At 44.5% G+C, this 17,235-nt stretch overlaps 1 protein-coding gene across 2 annotated transcripts in view; it reads left to right on the top strand.

Moving 5' to 3' along the window:
• The window catches only part of SATB2 (SATB homeobox 2), a 174,151-nt gene that overhangs the window by 130,853 nt on the left and 26,063 nt on the right, over window positions 1–17,235 (top strand). For both annotated transcript variants that reach the window (XM_005873567.2, XM_005873566.2), the window contains exon 9: window positions 11,156–11,353. In XM_005873567.2, the coding sequence (XP_005873629.1) occupies window positions 11,156–11,353 (198 nt within the window). The remainder of the gene's footprint in view (window positions 1–11,155; window positions 11,354–17,235) is intronic.

Here is a 17,235-nt window from a genome sequence, read left to right as displayed (position 1 = left end):
ACCATGGAGCCTTCCTGAACTGTTCGATGCATAAAATCCCATGGACCACATGGCAAAATATAATGAGAGTTGGAGCTGTTAAACGAATAAAGCTGTTAAATGCATAATGCCACTTGGCAAAACTACTGTGCATTTAATGGTTTTCCACTGTGTAATAAAGGACATATGTGGTAGATGTGCAGCGGGTATAAAAGCTACACAATTGATTTTGCAAACCTGCCCCTTAGTCGTGACTTGACGTAAATATAAAAGTTTCACTCAGTCCTTTTTTTTTTTTTTTTTAATAAGAAGCTTTCAAGAAAAAATGAAGACCACAGTCTGAGAACTTGATTCAAAATGCCTGTGATCTTCCTATTGGCTTGGCACCGTGGCTTCTGGAAAGAGTGATGCCCTCAGCCTCCAGAAATAACTCAGGTGGCTGAGTGAAAGCCACGGGTGCCAGGCCCACAGTTAGCGCTCCAAATGCGTGGTGCCTCCGAAGAACTCGGTAGCCCCGGTTCTGTAGAATCCAGAGGAAAATGTGGTTCCGGGAACTCATATGCTGAAGGATGAGACTGAGCCTAAGTGGGGATGCGGCGCTTTGAAGTGTTTCTGTTTTTCTTTGGGACCGTGGTCTCGTGCTCATTTGTGAATGGGGAACCTTGCTGGAAATAGCTGACGAGATGGGCAAATCAGATGCTGAGCTTTTTTAAACGGTGATTTAACAGACGACATTCACTCCATTTTGTGAGCACCAGCCTTGGCTTCATAAAAAGCATCTTTAGTGAAATCAGTTGCATGATTTGGTACTTTGCACGTGTCTTTGGTGCCTACCCACAGGGTGCATGCACAGGACTACTAGTGGGACTTCGGCCACGTACTTAACCCCTCCAGGCTGCAATGTGACGTGGCCACACTCTCTTCCTTGCACTGTAGGATGGAGAGCAAAGGTTCCCCCCCGCCCTTACCTGCTTTCCTTTCTTCCCTCCAGTATGTTTCTTTGGAGGGGTCAGGAGTCCTTGGAGGGCCGGAGGAGGCTGCTGGGTAGCAAGGCTTCTTCATTCTCTCTTGGATGTGAAATCAGGGGAACCTTTCATTAGGAGCTTGGGGAAAGGGAGTGGGCATGGAACCTTGAAAGCCCAGTTCAAATAGACACCATGGCCCCTTCCCTTCCATATTAACTATCTTTCAAAATAGAAATAAACCCTCCATTAAACCACATTCACTCCTTGGTGTCGGTTGCTGTCCTCAGCTATTAAGAATAATACCTAACACTGTGTGTGGGGCAAGCTTTGAATGAGAAGTAGGAAAAAGGAAGGAAAATTTTAGAGAGATTGCAGGTTCTGGGCCCAGATGGCCCCTGAGGGCTTAAGTGTTGAGGGACACAATGGGAAGAGGGATTCAGAAAAGGAGCTGAAGGAGTGACAAGCTTTTGAGGTTTTGCTTAAGGTCCTGTTGGTGGAATATATTCCTGGGAAGTGCGTGTGATTCCATAGTGTGTGGTTTATGTCAGGATGCATTTGCATACAGGTCTCAGTGGCAGGTCCTTTTAAAATAAGGCAAAAAATTAAGGAGAAACAGATAACTTTACATAAAGAAAAATACTGGATATATTATTTGGTTTGTTTTCCTTTTATTGCTCTTTGCTATTGGAGTTTATAATACATTCAGTATATGTGCTAACATAATCTTTTCATTCAGTCCTGGGTTACCATATTAATCTTTGCTTTTGTATCTCTTTTTAAAAAATGTCCCAGGCACAATTTAGTTGCATATATATATATTTTTAAAAAATACCTCTATTATATGTTAAAGTAATAATATCCTCACTTTAGAAAATTTAGAAAATGAAGAAATGTATACATGAGGAAATACGAGTCCCTCATGATTCTACTGCCCAGAGATAGTTACTGTTCACATTTTAGAGTCTTTCCTTCTAATATACATATATGTATAGGTGTGCACAGGGATGTTTACGATCATACTGTACGACACATAATTATAAGACAAGTCAAAAGTACATTTTTTAAGGCCAACTTTTTAAGTAGGGGCATAAAAATATTATCTTTAGTCTCATTAGTTACTTTCTTTTTTAAATATATTTTATTGATTTTTTACAGAGAGGAAGGGAGAGAGAGAGAGAGTTAGAAACATCGATGAGAGAGAAACATCGATCAGCTGCTTCCTGCACACCTCCTACTGGGGATGTGCCCGCAACCAAGGTACATGCCCTTGACCGGAATCGAACCTGGGACCCTTCAGTCCGCAGGCCGATGCTCCATCCACTGAGCCAAACCGGTTATGGCATAGTTACTTTCTTTTCCTTTAGAAAATATTATGCAAGGATCAAAGGTTTGCCTCTTTGCACAATTTATCTTATATTATGAATTTTCCTTTTGGGAGATGGCTTTATTGGGGCTGAGTTAGCTCAGGCTAATGGAAGCAGATCTTTACTCCATCTTTTTGGTATAAACCGTGACAGGAAGTACAGACCATATGATGCCCCATGTAAAATGAGTTGGCGATCTTAGTCTTACTCCTGATGATTTTGCTTTTGCCATCTTGGATTCAGCGTGGAAGGCAGACTAAAATGAGGCAGGCAGCCTCACCTGAGCAGCTGCCCCCTGTTGCTGGGCAGGTTTCTTTGGAACACAGTCATTTTTATAGCCTACCAAGGAGGGCTTTCTACTCTTGTCACCTGGGGTATGGATGCCATAATTTCAGGGCTGTCCACCAACTTCAAATAAAGAACTAAGCCGTTTACACTATAAGTACCATTTGAAAAAATTATGATGCCACATAGTAAAGAAATTAGATTTCTCAACATTCCTGAATGCCAAACCAAGTAGGCAGTCAACGCTATGAACGCTATGATGTTTCATTGTTGGGTTGAACCTGTCTTTGATTCTCTGCCTTTTCTCTCAGCATAATCTTAGAGGATTAGATTCTAGTGAGATTTTATAAGCAGAATTCCCTCAAGATCTGTATCCACCTTATAGTGAGGAGTTGGGATCTTTTTACTGTGCCCGCCATTAGTTATGTTAAGGTTTCATGCCCTAAAACTAGCTTTTATGGGAGCCCTTAATTAGCTATCAACAGAGATTAATCACAGAGTTCATATGCAGATCTTAAAATGTCAGATGCATTTACCCACTGCTAACGTTTATGTACTGGTTTTAAGCGCAACTTGACTGCAGAAACCTTGAGTTGCATGATTTTGCCTGTTTATGACACAGCGCCTTTGGACACTTGCATGCAACTTTGAAACAAGTCAGGTTGGCATATTAAAGCCATGTCTCTGAACACTCCCAGCAATCTTTTCAAGAAGACATTGAGTTAAAGCAGGGTTATAGAGTTGGAGAATGTTGGTGCCTATGAATGATTCCTACCACTTTCCTGTAGACACGGTTTATCTTCTCCCTTTCACGGGGCCAAGAGTAGGGTGAGGCAAACTAGGTCCTAGGATGTACAATATAAGGAGGCCTGCACTTTCAGAGCCACACCCCTTACATTTTGTGCGCTAGTTGCTTGCCTGCCTCACCCTAGAACCAGCCCCCATCTTTAAAAACAACTACCATTCCCAGTTTTCTGATGTGTTTGGTTTTTTCCTCATGCACGTACAAGTTTTTGAGGCACTTTGCACAATATATAGTATTGTGTCATAGGTATGCTAGAATTTGGACCTGAAGTCAGGGCCTGGAAATATTTTTGTTGTTTTCTGCTTCATATTTTAATACATTTTACTGGTAAGACCTTTCTACTACTTAAGTGGAGAAGAACACAATTCCAATTCATTCATCTTTTTGACAGATACGGACAACTTTTTTCAGATGCATGATCCTGTGTACACATGTATGTGTGTGTACATATTTATATAAACTCATACCAAATTTCCACACTGTTAGGTAGCAATGTGTATCCTATGTATCTAGGATAAGGAGGGCAGAACGATTTTATAAAATCCCCTCTTGACTTGAGCCCTCTCTAACAGAGGTGAAGGAATTGGTCTGAAATAAAATTTTCATTACTCCCAATTACAGACTCAATCTTTACAAGCACATCCATAGACATGTGAGGGACATGCCCAGAGAGAGCTGAAAATTGGTCCCCATGAAAATACAGTTTGGAACTTAGCGTACCATTTTGAAAAATAAAGACAGAAGCGGGCCATTTTTACTTCACACATGCAAGGCCTAAAATAATTAACCATGAACTATAACCAAATGCCCAGCACCCACCTTTGTTCGGGCTCAGGTGACCCCCTGTCAGGCCTTCGCCGAAGCGCTTGATGAGTCTCCCTTGCCATTAGCCTTTTACCCATTTCAGCTTCCTGATTAGGTTATCTTGAATCATTAGGGGGTTTATTTATTTTAATAGACACTTATTGGATTCATGAAAAGAGAATTCGGTGACTAAGAAACAAGAGCTGAATATTATCTGGCTCATTTCACACTTCACAAGAGTCTCAACCAGATGAAGAGAAATCCTTTCACAGCTACAAAAGTTTGTTTTGGGACTTCGTGTGCTTCCATTTAGAAAGCGAACTGTCTGTGGTTAATAATCTGAATTTCCTTCTGAGACGCTCAGAAAACATTTCCTTTTGGGTGCATATGCTGACATTTTCTGTATTGGAAATGTGGGTGAGTAAATGGCCTTTTACATGGCTGGTGTAGGAATCCTTGAGTCATCCTCCCGGAGCTGTTCATTTGCCCACTTATTTATTGGCGTTCCCAGCGGGGCAAAGGTGGTGGGGGCCATTGACTGAAGATTGAATTCACCCATCAGCTCTGTGCTAGACACATCAGGGGGAACAGGAATAGCTGTGACAAGGCCCTGCCTTCAAGGCTCATAATACCTTACTTAACAGGAAGGGCCATTTATGTTTTTTTTGTTGGAGATCGAAGCCCGCTGTGAACCTGTGTGTGTTGCTGAGCAAACCCTGGTTTGTATTTGTCCTGAAATATTATAAAAACTAGGAAATTTGTCACCAACATGGAATTAATTAATTAATTTATTCATTTATTTATTTTTAAGGAGAAAACATGGGGAAGTTGGAATCATTAGCAGTGTCCTGGCGGTAGGAAAACAAGTATTACCTTAGTAGGCGATGACATTTCAGTACCACGGACAGGAACCTTATTCTTCCCACTTGCATCCCCTCCCCCATCATGTAACCTTAAGTTTTGGACCTAGGATTCTAGCTTACATCGGATGGACTTCAAACTCAGACGCTGGCCTATGTTAAAAGACCTTACTGGTCATTGGAAAATTCTCAGCCTTTGATATGTCATTTGGAGAATATGCCATCACTCATTTATTGGCTACCTGAAAATTTTAAGATTTTTTTCTTAGTGAAATAGATATTGCCTTTCCTCATTCATTTTAACCCAGGAAAGCTTTAAAATGCTTCATCTGAACAACAACAGCAACACACACAGAAAAAAAGATTAAAAAGATGAGAACAGATTTTTAACAATGATTGATATAGTGTGGCCTTTAGGTCATTATTTTTTTAAATGAAACTCCTAGAGAATGAAGCGGATGAAGTATGTACTTTACTACAGCCAGGCCATTGCGAGTCCATGGTGTTCTCAACTTTATCCTAGTGTTTTCTCTAAGGACTTGATAGGAAGGGAGGGAGGAAGGAGGGGAGTTACGAAGGAAGGGAGGGAGGAAGATACTTCTCGCCAACTATAACTCTGAGTTTGAGGCTGAGAAATTCTACACTCATTTCTATACACTCTAATAATTTCAGCTCAGTCCTATGAGCACTTATTGAGCAATTTTTATGTGCAAGGACCCACAGTCTCCGCTGAAAGGGCTGGATTGAGGAAGAAGCCGTCCCTTTCCCTCCAGCCCCATGAGGAAGCTGACGGTTGCGATGGGAACGCAGATATGCTCACCCATCACAATGATCATCATCAAGTTGTGAAAGAGTATAAGCAAAATGCCTTGGGGTCAAGCGAGGGTGAGCAACCAGTTTTCAGGAGATCAGATGAGACCATGTTGGCTGAGCCTTGAAGCACAAGTTCTCATGGGGGGCGAGGGTTGAGTCTGAGACATTTCAGCCAAGGGAGTAACTCAAGGAACACGAGCTGTATCTAACACTTGTAATTCACTTAGCCTCAGTTTTAGCTAAAGAAAGCTTAATTGACTATGGAAACATTCAGCCCACCTTTGGTTAAAACTTACAACCATCCTCAAAGAGAAATCACACATAGGTACAGACCCCACAGTTCATGCATGGAGATAGGATTCACCAAGCAGATTTGGGGACTGAAAGTAACTCACAGCGGGAGCACGAGGTCAATAGAGAAATGGGTGGGAGATGAGATCATGAAGGAAAACCAGGAGCCAGTTGTGGTTCTTACTGCTTCCTCTTTTAATGCTTTTGAATTGTGAATGAGAGATGTCTCATTTAAGTAACTCACCAGTGACTACCACTTTGCTAAAGGACAAACTATGGGGTTATTATTCATCTTCCAAAAAGAAATAATGGCACATGTCTTCAAGTAGTAAGCATTGCTAATACATTGACAACATAATTTGCTTTGTAAATTTAGATTGATGTACAACTTTATAGGAACACGTGGATTTGTAAATAAACTATATTTTGACGGGTGTGCGTGCCGCCTCCCCTTCATAGTAGAAAAGGAGGATCAGACTTGTTTTTTTCTACTGAGGGGAATATATTTGGTTAAGAGGCTGACAACATGGCTAAACTGAGATGTTAATAGATATTATTTGCATCTGCACTGAATGTGTGAGAATGCTTTAACCATCGATTACAAGGATGCAGCCTTTAAACCTATATTCCCTCTCTGGAGTCCCTATGTTTAATTTTTTTTAACAAATTTTAGACTCACAGAAATGTTGTAAAAGAGTAGTTTTCATATATCCCTCACCTAACTTTCCCTAATGTTAACACGTCACATCAAAAAAATTACTGTAGTGTAATAATTAAAACCAGGACATCAACATTTTTAATATAATTAACTAAACTTAAAAAATGTACTCTAATTTCAATAGTTTTCCACTAAGTCCATTTCCTGTTCAAGAAACCACACAGCATTTTTTATTATTTCTCCTTAGTTTTCTGTAGTCGGCGACTGTTCCTTTTTTTTTTTTTGGCCTTGCCATTTTCGCAGAATGCTGATTTTTGTTGACCATCTCTCAATGTGGGTTTGTCATGATTCGATTGAGGTTACGCATTTTGGGCTAGACTACCGCAGATTTTATGTGTGTCCTTCGTGGTGTATCACATCACAGGATTCATGGTGTCCACATGTCATTGCTAGTGCTGTTGACCTTGATCACCTTGGTCAAGGTGATTTCTTCTTTGTCCTTTAATCCTAATAGTCAACCATTATCTGCTATTTCTGGCAAATAACAAGGTAACAAATCATGGAATGTACCATATTTTACAGTTAATTTCCCAGAAGCTCCAAGAGGGTAACCACTTGCCTGAAGGTCACTCAGTTACTTAACGTTGGAGCAGGAACTTAGCAGTTAGGTCTCTGGGATCCAAGTTGAATGCTCTCTGTGCTTCTCAGCTGTGCTCAAACACTTAGCCTCAGTTTTACCATACTAAAAAAGCTCAACTGACTATAGGAATATTTAGCCAACATTTGGTCAAAACTTACAACCAGATTAAAAGTTCATGGTGCCTCTCACGGACCTGGCCAGGGCTGAGAATCAGATGAAAGTCTGTATCAGCATTTCCAAAATGGAACTCATTCTCCTGGAATGCACCACATACCACACAGGGAACAACAACAAAAAACCTACTTGAGATTTTTACCAGAAAAAGGAGATTTGTTTATTAATAATTCATGAGTTCCCATTGAACATGCACGGCAGAAACAGTGCTATTCAATAGAGAATACTGTCATCTGTCACTGTTTTATTTGACATTTACACTTTTTTTTTTGCCTGATACTGCAAAACTTTCTTGGATGGCATGCAAAATTTATATAGATGAAAAAAATCCCAAAGTGGGGACTCTATCTCTCCTGAGATGGGTTCACTCACAGTTACATACATGTGCGTTCAGGCAAGAGCGTGGTACTTTCTCACACATTCATTAGCCACCAAACAAGCTCATGAGACATCCCACTGAGAAAACAGAGATACGCTTCCCGAATGGCCTGGTGGAAGGGTGGCGTGAATGAAAAGATGGAGGGTGGGATGGGAGGTGAGGTGGGAGAATAGATTTCTAGAAGGTGAGCATAAAATAGGGAGAGTGAAGAGAAAGCAAAATCATGGCTGCCGTGAAGCGAACGGACAAGGATACATTGCCACTTCAGATGCAAAATAAATAACTTATAAGTGACACCACGGGAGCTCCGTGAGCGGGGAATCCCGGCGTTCAGTAGAACCAGTTACAGCGAGAGCTCCTTGCCGTTTTGTGCTGCTGTAAGGCTCCTGACAATCTTTCTGCTCCGTAGGTTAGTTATTATTTATAAAAATCGCAGAACCAGCTGATACATTCATAAGCTAATTATTGAAGCAGCTGGGTACACATGGTGCAATATGTCCAAGGCTGTGAAGTATCACAGATTTCTCGGGGCCTGCTGCGGAGGGGGCGCGCTGCGGAAGGCTCCAGCCCTTAATCTGATCAGCCAAGCAAACACTTGGTGGGGAAACTAGATTAATAACCCTCTAAATACCATGAATGTGCTTCATCTTCAAAACCGGGTTCCCTTAAACACGCGATTAGCTCAGCTCCACCAGGGATGGGGGGCGGGGGGAGTGCTCTGGTGCCCCGGGAACAGGGTCCTGTTGGCTCCCTCCCTGTGCCAGAAATTAATTTGGTTTGCTTATGTCTGCACACATGATCACACTTGTGTCTAATCCGCTCCCTAATAGCTTCAAGGTCGGGACCTCGCATGTCAGTGGGCAAATTGAGCACCACACTCCTTAAAGACTGATGGCAGACAGCAGGGCCCGTGACGAGGCCCGTAGTTGGTTCTAAGTGATTGTAATGAGCACCGATTACAACAGCGCCTATAAATCAAACGCAGCGGTGACTGTGGTGCGAGACATTCCGAGTGTCCTAAGTGGAGGTACCACTCAGCTGTCACCTGTCCCCTTTCAAGCGCTGGCTTCCCACAATGCAGTTCACTCCTCTGGGGGAACGGCAGGTGCCGTCCCCCTGAAGGTCTGGGCATCTCAGAACTTCATCCTTTAACAGATGTAGGTCTTTGTTTCTATTTTCTGTTAAATGATCGGTCTCCAGGCTGTGGCTTCCCCTGGGAGAGGTTAAGCATACCTGTTTGAAAGATCTGAAAGAGTTCAGTTGGAGACGCATTCAGATCTGTGAAACGACAGGGAAATAGCTTATTTTTTCCACAGATGGTTTCGTTTCCATTTCAAGAATCCTTTCCTTTGTACCAAGAAACCCTTGAGGAAACACGTTGGGACTGGGAGATTTTTTTTTAAAAAAATATGGATTTTCTGATAGAGATAAACATTTTGTCTCCGATGTTCCTAGACATTGCACCTTGAAAATTAGTTAGTACCTACTTATCTCTCTGTTGAGTTGAAAAAAAAATCTATGAAAATGCTTGGAAAAACATTTCCAAAGAAATGATTAGATGCCTTGTTTTCATTCTTCCTAACCCTCTAACTCTCCCCAGCTTCCAGTTTATTGCAAGAAAAGATCAGGTCTGCGCAAATGTGGCCTCTCACTTGTAAAAACAAGGCAGTGTTGTGTTACAGATTAGTTTATAAATCCCCGGTGGCTTCACAGTTCAGTGCCTACAGCTGCTGCAGATGGGCCTGGGTTTTTGTCTCCTCGCGGTGCCGCAGCCAGCAGTTGAAGGAGAAAATGGAATGATCAGGTTATTAACATGGAGGCCGCGAGGAAGAGGCTGCACAATGCGAACAGCTGGTGTTGCTGTCTTGGCTGATGCAGCGGAGATAATCAAATCTTGCCTTTTTTGGGGGGGAGTGGGGGCAGTAAAGGCAGAAGACACAGTGGAGTGTCAGATGAACAACGGCTCATGATATGATATGGGGGCTTTAGGATGCGTGTCGGGAACGCCCATTGGCTTACAAGTTGTGATATAGAGATTTGTGGAGGTGTGGGGTTGATTTTTCACGAAGTCATTTGTGTTTACTTACGCACCTTGCTGGAAAAATTCTGACTCTTTTACAAGAGGCGCGATGTGGGACAGTTCTTTTAAAATTAGCGACGTAGCTTGGAAATGATGAGTTAGAAAGCGACTGGGGAAAATATTTTGACACGAGTCAGTGAGCGATGTTGACAGCATCCTCTGTATTATTTTCATATACTCCATCATTATTTGCATTGCATTTTCTTCCTTGTGCCATTGCGAGAACATTCGGATGCCAGAGGTGGGAGGCACACATTTGCAGGTGTGACCCGGCCTACTGCCTACCTTCCTGCAGGTGTGGCTGTGGCGGGAAGGTGATGGGCACAGGGCCTGGAGCCGCAGGCATTCAGAGATGGAGCACATATACACTTCTTTTTTCTTTCTAGTTAAGGTGCTTGCTTCTGTTAGGTGGAATTATTGATGATTGTAAGGCTGTTTTCTTCCTAGGGAATTCAGTGCTCTTCACACTTAGACCTTTTTTTTCTTTAGAATTTTCCATCTTGTAATACATATTTGTTCATCTTCACTCTTTTCTTAGGGTGGGATACCATCCAGTTGGCTAATTTTAGGAAGGGAGAGGGTGAGAGAGATAGAAACATCAATGATGAGAGAGAATCATTGATGGGCTGCCTCCTGCACGCCCCCTATTGGGGATCGAGCCCACCACCTGGGCATGTGCCCTTGACTGGAATCCAACCGGGGACCCTTCAGTCCGCAGGCAATTGGCTAATTTTAAAAATTGTAGTAGACCAACACACATTGCTTTTTTCTGAGGATTGGCTAACTAATCTTGCTTGAGCATCTTTTACAAAGGAACTGAGAATGTCTGTGATAGGAAAGGTGCTAAGATGATGAACAAGAGTGAAGACTCTCGGGCATTGGTGTGACCCGCCCAGTGGTCACTGGTTGGGTGTAGAGGTGCCGGCTGCCCCCGTGCCTCCCCAGGTTGGTGGGAGCAGTGTGGGCAGGAGAGTGTGATCACGGGGGAGGCGCTGCCTGCAGCCAGCAGCCTCTGCTCTGCGCTCCTCGGGTGACCTCTACTGACCTTCTCTCCCCAGGGCTGGCTGTGCGAGCTGCTCCGCTGGAAGGAGAACCCCAGCCCGGAGAACCGCACACTCTGGGAGAACCTGTGCACCATCCGCCGCTTCCTGAACCTCCCCCAGCATGAGCGGGACGTGATCTACGAGGAGGAGTCGCGGCACCACCACAGCGAGCGCATGCAGCACGTGGTCCAGCTGCCGCCTGAGCCAGTGCAGGTCAGCGCCCCCTTCCAGCGCCCTCCTTCCACTCTGAGCAGCGCTGGCGGTGCTGGCGGCTGTGGGGGTCTCAGGCTTTGACCCCCTTCTCTCAGTGGGAACAGTGTCCGCACACATGCACACACCTGCTCACACAGAGAAACGTGACTGAGCATCAGCGCCAGAGGCAGCCCCTGTCTGTCCTAAGGGCGTGTTCCCTGTGGGATCGGGAAGCAAGAGGTTCGTGCGGAATGACATCTCCCCGTCAGAAAGCATAATTCCCAGTTCTCATCAATCCATTTTCTAAAGAGAAAACACTGAAGTGGCCGTGAATTGAGTCAAAATTCCTCCAGGAGCGTGTGATGAGGCTGAGGGAAAGAAATATCCCCATGAGCTAGGAAATACCCGGACTCAACCAAAGCCTGGGAAGGAATTATTGAGAGAGTCTTGGAATTTTAAGATGCATTTTTGCCATCTTTGGTTTCCTCTGTTTTAGAAATCTACCTTCACTTGGGCTGCATGCTTTGTTGCTTCGCTTTTGCTACCATTGAAATATTTCTAAGAGTAATTGAGTTTACTGACTCTTGCTGAACTCTAAAATCAGTTAGCTTCTGGGAGAAATCTTAACTAGGGGCACCCCTCAGAGTTTTGCCCACAGATTATTTTGGTAGGTGATGAGATATGTCCTACTGCCCATACCACCAACCCAGCTGCCACCAAAGAGGACCCTCCACAGTCTCCCTCTGAGTCTCCCTTTGTGTAGCAAGAAGAGGAAGGTTGAGGCAGGAGTGCACAGAGCTGGGTGTGTGTGTGTGTAGAGAATGGAAGAGAAGATGAGGAGAGAGAAAGAATGGTTTCTTGATCACCCTCTGAGTCTCCCTTTGTGTAGCAAGAAGAGGAAGGAGTACACGTAGCTGGGTGTGTGTGTGTGTAGAGAATGAAAGAGATAAGGAGAGAGAAAGAATGGTTTCTTGATCCAGACTCACAGCGGAGGTGGTGCAGGATGGAGTGAGATGCTCTACCCTGACGCTGCCTATCTTCTTTCCCCTTGGTCCACCCTTACATGCCCGAGGGAGAAGTCAGAGTGACTTCTGGCTTACATCACTTTTCATCCAAATATTGACATCTCAGTCAATGCTTTCCTGTTCTCATTGGTCAATTTCCAAAGTCACAGATTAAACTCAATGACTTCATAGAGCTAGAAGCACCTAGAGGCCGTCTCATACCGTCCACAGCACACTCAGTCAGAGGGTGATACAGGTGGGCTAATAAGTGGCTGAGTCCTCACTCCTGGCTCTGGGGTGGTGCTTGGGGGTCATTCCTCGGAGGTGAACCCCTGGGCTTGTGCTTCAGGACCCACCCCACCCCCTTTCCTCCCCTTGACCTTTCCTGGCTGGGGCCTCATTCACACACCAGAGCACCTCCCTATTAAATCAACACACTGACTCACATAGAGCAGGGTTTTCCTATTTTGAGATTTAGTAGAAATTAAAATTTTGTTTTGTTTAGGAAAATAAATTTATACAAAATATTTAAAGGAACCTGCATTCAGGTTCATCTTAGTTCAATCCAGCAGTGAAAAGCTGTTTTATTCTAGACATTGGCAGCATCCCATTTTAAATCCCATTTTTATGTTAAGGTTGGAAATTTAGAGAAGTTTGAGATAAAAAGACTAAAAACCTAGTCTCCATTATAATTAAGAACTTTGCTTTATTTGAATGATGGCTCCTATACATTTCAGTCTCCATTTTTTGTCCAGAAGTTTTCATTTCTATGAGGTCCTAATGTTTAGGGAGCTAATGGATATTCAATGTGATATTTTTTTCTTTTAACTAACCAGTTTGAGAAAAGTAAATATTAGAATTGGACAGCCAATTGATTTATGAGTTTTATTATCTTTTATGATAGTATGTCAAAACTGGAGTGTGCTAACAATACTTAATGGCTAAGAATCTGTCTGTAATTTTTTTATATTCAGTTTTAAACACTTTGTGGCTATTAACATTACCTTCTGATATCACTGAGAGCATTTTTTATTGTATTAGAGGTTATTCTCATCACTCAGAGCTTAGCTAAAGAGTTTACAAATTGGGTAATTTTCTCTACATTGACTTAACCTTAGCCATTGACTTTGAACCCATAACTACTCTGAAACTCTTCAAATATATCACCTTTTCTTTTACATTGTGCCTATCTCTGAGTTGCACTGATTTGAATGCTGCATCTTTTTTATCAGCAAAATACAAAGTTTTGCATTAAGTATTCATTAGAGTCTTGATATGAAAAATAACTGGAACTCCTGAGCCTAGAGAATGCGCTTGGCACAGCCTCTGACTTGGGAGGGACTGTATTCAGAAAGACCCCAAACTGCTAAACAATGTCTGTAATTGTCCAAAAGGGAAGCCATTGAACTCAGGACTGGAATTCCCTTGTATCCTTATACCAAGCAAAAGTTTAAGGAGCTAGGATTGCTTACATATTTTGGGAATTTTAAAATTCATGTGTAGCATAATATTGGTTGGACGATGTTACATATTGTCTCATTAGGCAGAAAAGGCACATTATTAAATTGTTAGCTCCGGAGAAATCAGTGATGGTTAGAGCTTCTGGTATATGTAGTGGATTAAAATGCACGAAGTCTGCCTCACAGTGGTCACAGGAGGATGCCACTGACACTCCTTTAAGCAGTCAGGGCACCCCTTCCCAGTGTTTCTTCAGTAGTAAGGCTATGAAGCAGGGACGTCGTGCATAATTCCCCACCTCATTGCTTTGTAGGAGCGTCCCCTCCCCTCGCCCGTCAGCACCTTCTGCGACGTTGGGAAGCACCTTGGGTCAGGGCCTCTCTCCTCTGGGACGAGGGGACATTTTTCCTGCTGTTGGTTTGCAAATAGCTTACAGATCGATAGGCTTATGTTGCCTACAGCTGTGTTTCCTTTTTAAAGTCCACAAAGGGTTTTAAAATTTAAAACCCGCATTTAAAAACCAGGAGATTTCACATCAAATCCAGATTTCACATAAAAGCCACGAAATCAGGAGATCCACCCCCTGGGCTGCTTGGCTAGAGCTGGTCCTTCTCTGCAGGGCACGCACGCACCTCGCCGCTGCACGGCCCTTGCCACCCACACGTGTCCATGCGTGTCCATGGCTTCTTCCCAGGTAGTCAGTTGTGCTGTTTATTTTTATAATCCTAACACCTGACAGAATCCTTTGAAAGCTTCCCAAGAAATGCCCGTTGGTGGGATCTCCCCTCAAAGATGAGGCTAGGGAGGCCATGGTTGAGGTCTAGCTGGGCTTGGCCACCGAGAGGTGCTGTGGGCCCCAGAGACTGGGGGGCCTGGGAGAGAGAGGTGGCTCTGCCCCAGGAATGCCGACCTCTCAGGTGGTGTGTAGCCTTGAGGTCCAATGGGACTGTCTGGCTTCTCCCGTTTGCTTTCTGGTGTTCTGGGTCCCTCCAGAAGCCCCCGTTGAAGGCCCCGCCGAGGAGAAGGGGACTTTCCCGGCTCTGGGCACACATTGCAAGGTAGATCCCTCTATACTGGGGGCCCTGGGTGGGGGCAGTGTTGCCCCAGGGGGTGAAAATGGGTTTGTGGGGAGCACGAAGAGTCTTCCATTTACAATGGCTCGTGGCCTCCAAAGGGAGCTGTTCAGTAGATCTCTGGTATTAAAATGTCACAAAGCAGGAGAGATGATTAGGGAACCATCCCTCAGTCGGTGCCTTCTGGGATGATAGGAAAGGGGGGGGCCGAGCGCTACTCACATGCAGAATGCTCTGGTCCATGCAGATGTGGCACAAAGGAGGCCAGCACAGTGAGACGGCGTGGAAGTCAGATTACGGCATTCCGTGGCAAAGATGAAACAAGTTCTCTTTTTCAGGCCAAAAGTTGGAGGCACAATTGTTTCTTGTGGTTGTAGTGATTTTCTCCCTGCTGGTTATTATGACCCAAGGCCCTGTGGTGAACGGAGGATCAAAAACCAGTCAGGTCAGAGTGTCCTTTATTATCAACTGCATTTTTTTTTTTACATTTAAAAAAACACACAACCTCTTTATTGTATTCGTGTTTTTAATCTTTATTGTTGAAAGTATTACATATGTCCCTTTTTTCCCTTCTAGCCCGCCCCTGCCCCCCACGCCAGGCCTTCACCCCCCTATTGTCTGTGTCCATGGGTGATGCATATATGCATACAAGGTCTTTGGTTGATCTCTTCCCACCCCCCTCCCCGCCTTCCCTCGGAGATTGGACAGTCTGTGTATTTTTCAATTGGAAAAACTGGAGCAGAGACGTGAGCCTCGCCCGAAGGCCCAATCGGCCGCTGAATGGAAAGGCAGGCGCTGGCATCCTGATTCCTCTGACCACACTCTCCGCGCACCGGAGAGGCTGGGACGGGGCTCACGGAGGACTAGGTCACTGCGTGGGCCTGGCTGGGGAGCCGTGGCCAAACGGTTCGTGTCTGCGAAGTGCGTGCTTTATGGCTTTATTATATTTCCACCACAGCGTTTCCATGGGTTAGTTTGTAAGCTCAGGAATTCTGGGCTTGCTGCTGTGTGGTTTCCTGACAAGTCCTTGTTTTAAAATTCCATGCCGTACACCGGGGAGGAATGAGAGACCTGGTGGGGACAGCCGCCGGCGTGTGCCCTGCTCGGCCCATGGCGGCCCGCTGGGGGGATTCGCAGCATTTCCTAACCCACGTTCGCTGCCATTGCTGTCAGCCAGGGGTCCTCAGCCAGGGTGACTTTGACCCCCATGGATATTGACAGAGTCTGAAGACATTTGGGGTTATCATCACTTGGAGATGCTACTGGTATCTACTGGGTGGAGGCCAGGAATGAGGCCAAATATCCCTCAATACACAGGGCAGCCCCCCTACCCCCAAACCAAGACTTCTCTGTCCACCAGTGCCAGGTGCTGAGGCCAGACCCTGGGATGGACACACTGTTACCTGCCAACACGGTAAGAGAAAAAGCATAGTGACTACTGCAGCCTATTCCTAGCTCTTCCCGTACAAACCCCAGAACTAAAAATAGTGTGGTGACGACGATGGGTCTTCAGTCCCACAGCAGCTCGCCTTTTGGGGAACCAGGCTTCCAAAGTGTGAGACTTCTACGTCTTATTTTCCTCAAACCTTGTGAAAAACCAAGGGGGAGGGGGAGAAACACGCTTAGAGAAGCTAAGTAACTTGCTCAAAGGGAGACCTCACTCCATATCAGTCTGCCTCCGTGTCTGACTTCTGTCCGGGTGCTGGGCAGAACGTCCGAGGCTTCCAAAGTGTGAGACTTCTACGTCTTATTTTCCTGAAACCTTGTGAAAAACCAAGGGGGAGGGGGAGAAACTGATGCTTAGAGAAGTGAAGTAACTTGCTCAAAGGGAGACCTCATTTCACATCAGTCTGCCTCCGTGTCTGACTTCTGTTCGGGTGCTGGGCAGAACGTCCGCAGCCGTAGGCCATGGGTTCACCCTCTTGTTTGCTGTCTTAGACATAACATACCTCCAACTCATGTCAGCTTCTTCCTACTCCAGCTTTTCTTCTCACTGTCATCGGATTTCCTGTTTACTCTGAATCTAGCCGTAGGCCATGGGTTCACCCTCTTGTTTGCTGTCTCTAATTCATGTCAGCTTCTTTCTACTCCAGCTTTTCTTCTCACTGTCATCGGATTGCCCATTTACTCTGAATCCTTGTCTACCTTGTACCTTCTGCTTATACTCATAGTTTCTCTGAATTATAATTCTGCCTCCTCAAAACCTTGGCTACCCATGACCTTTGCTCTACCTCATAACTTACCACTGTGTCTTTGTCAAGTCCAGCGTCTGTTTCCCAAACTATATTTACTACAGTGGAGCCTTGACTTACGAGTGTCCCGACTAATGAGTTTTTCGAGATACGAGCCGTCTCTCAGCCAATTTTTT

Source organism: Myotis brandtii, unplaced genomic scaffold (assembly GCF_000412655.1).
Source record: "Myotis brandtii unplaced genomic scaffold, ASM41265v1 scaffold412, whole genome shotgun sequence".
Taxonomy (NCBI): domain Eukaryota; kingdom Metazoa; phylum Chordata; class Mammalia; order Chiroptera; family Vespertilionidae; genus Myotis; species Myotis brandtii.
The sequence above is the reverse complement of the archived record's forward strand: the minus strand, read 5'-3'. Positions and strand labels throughout refer to the sequence as shown.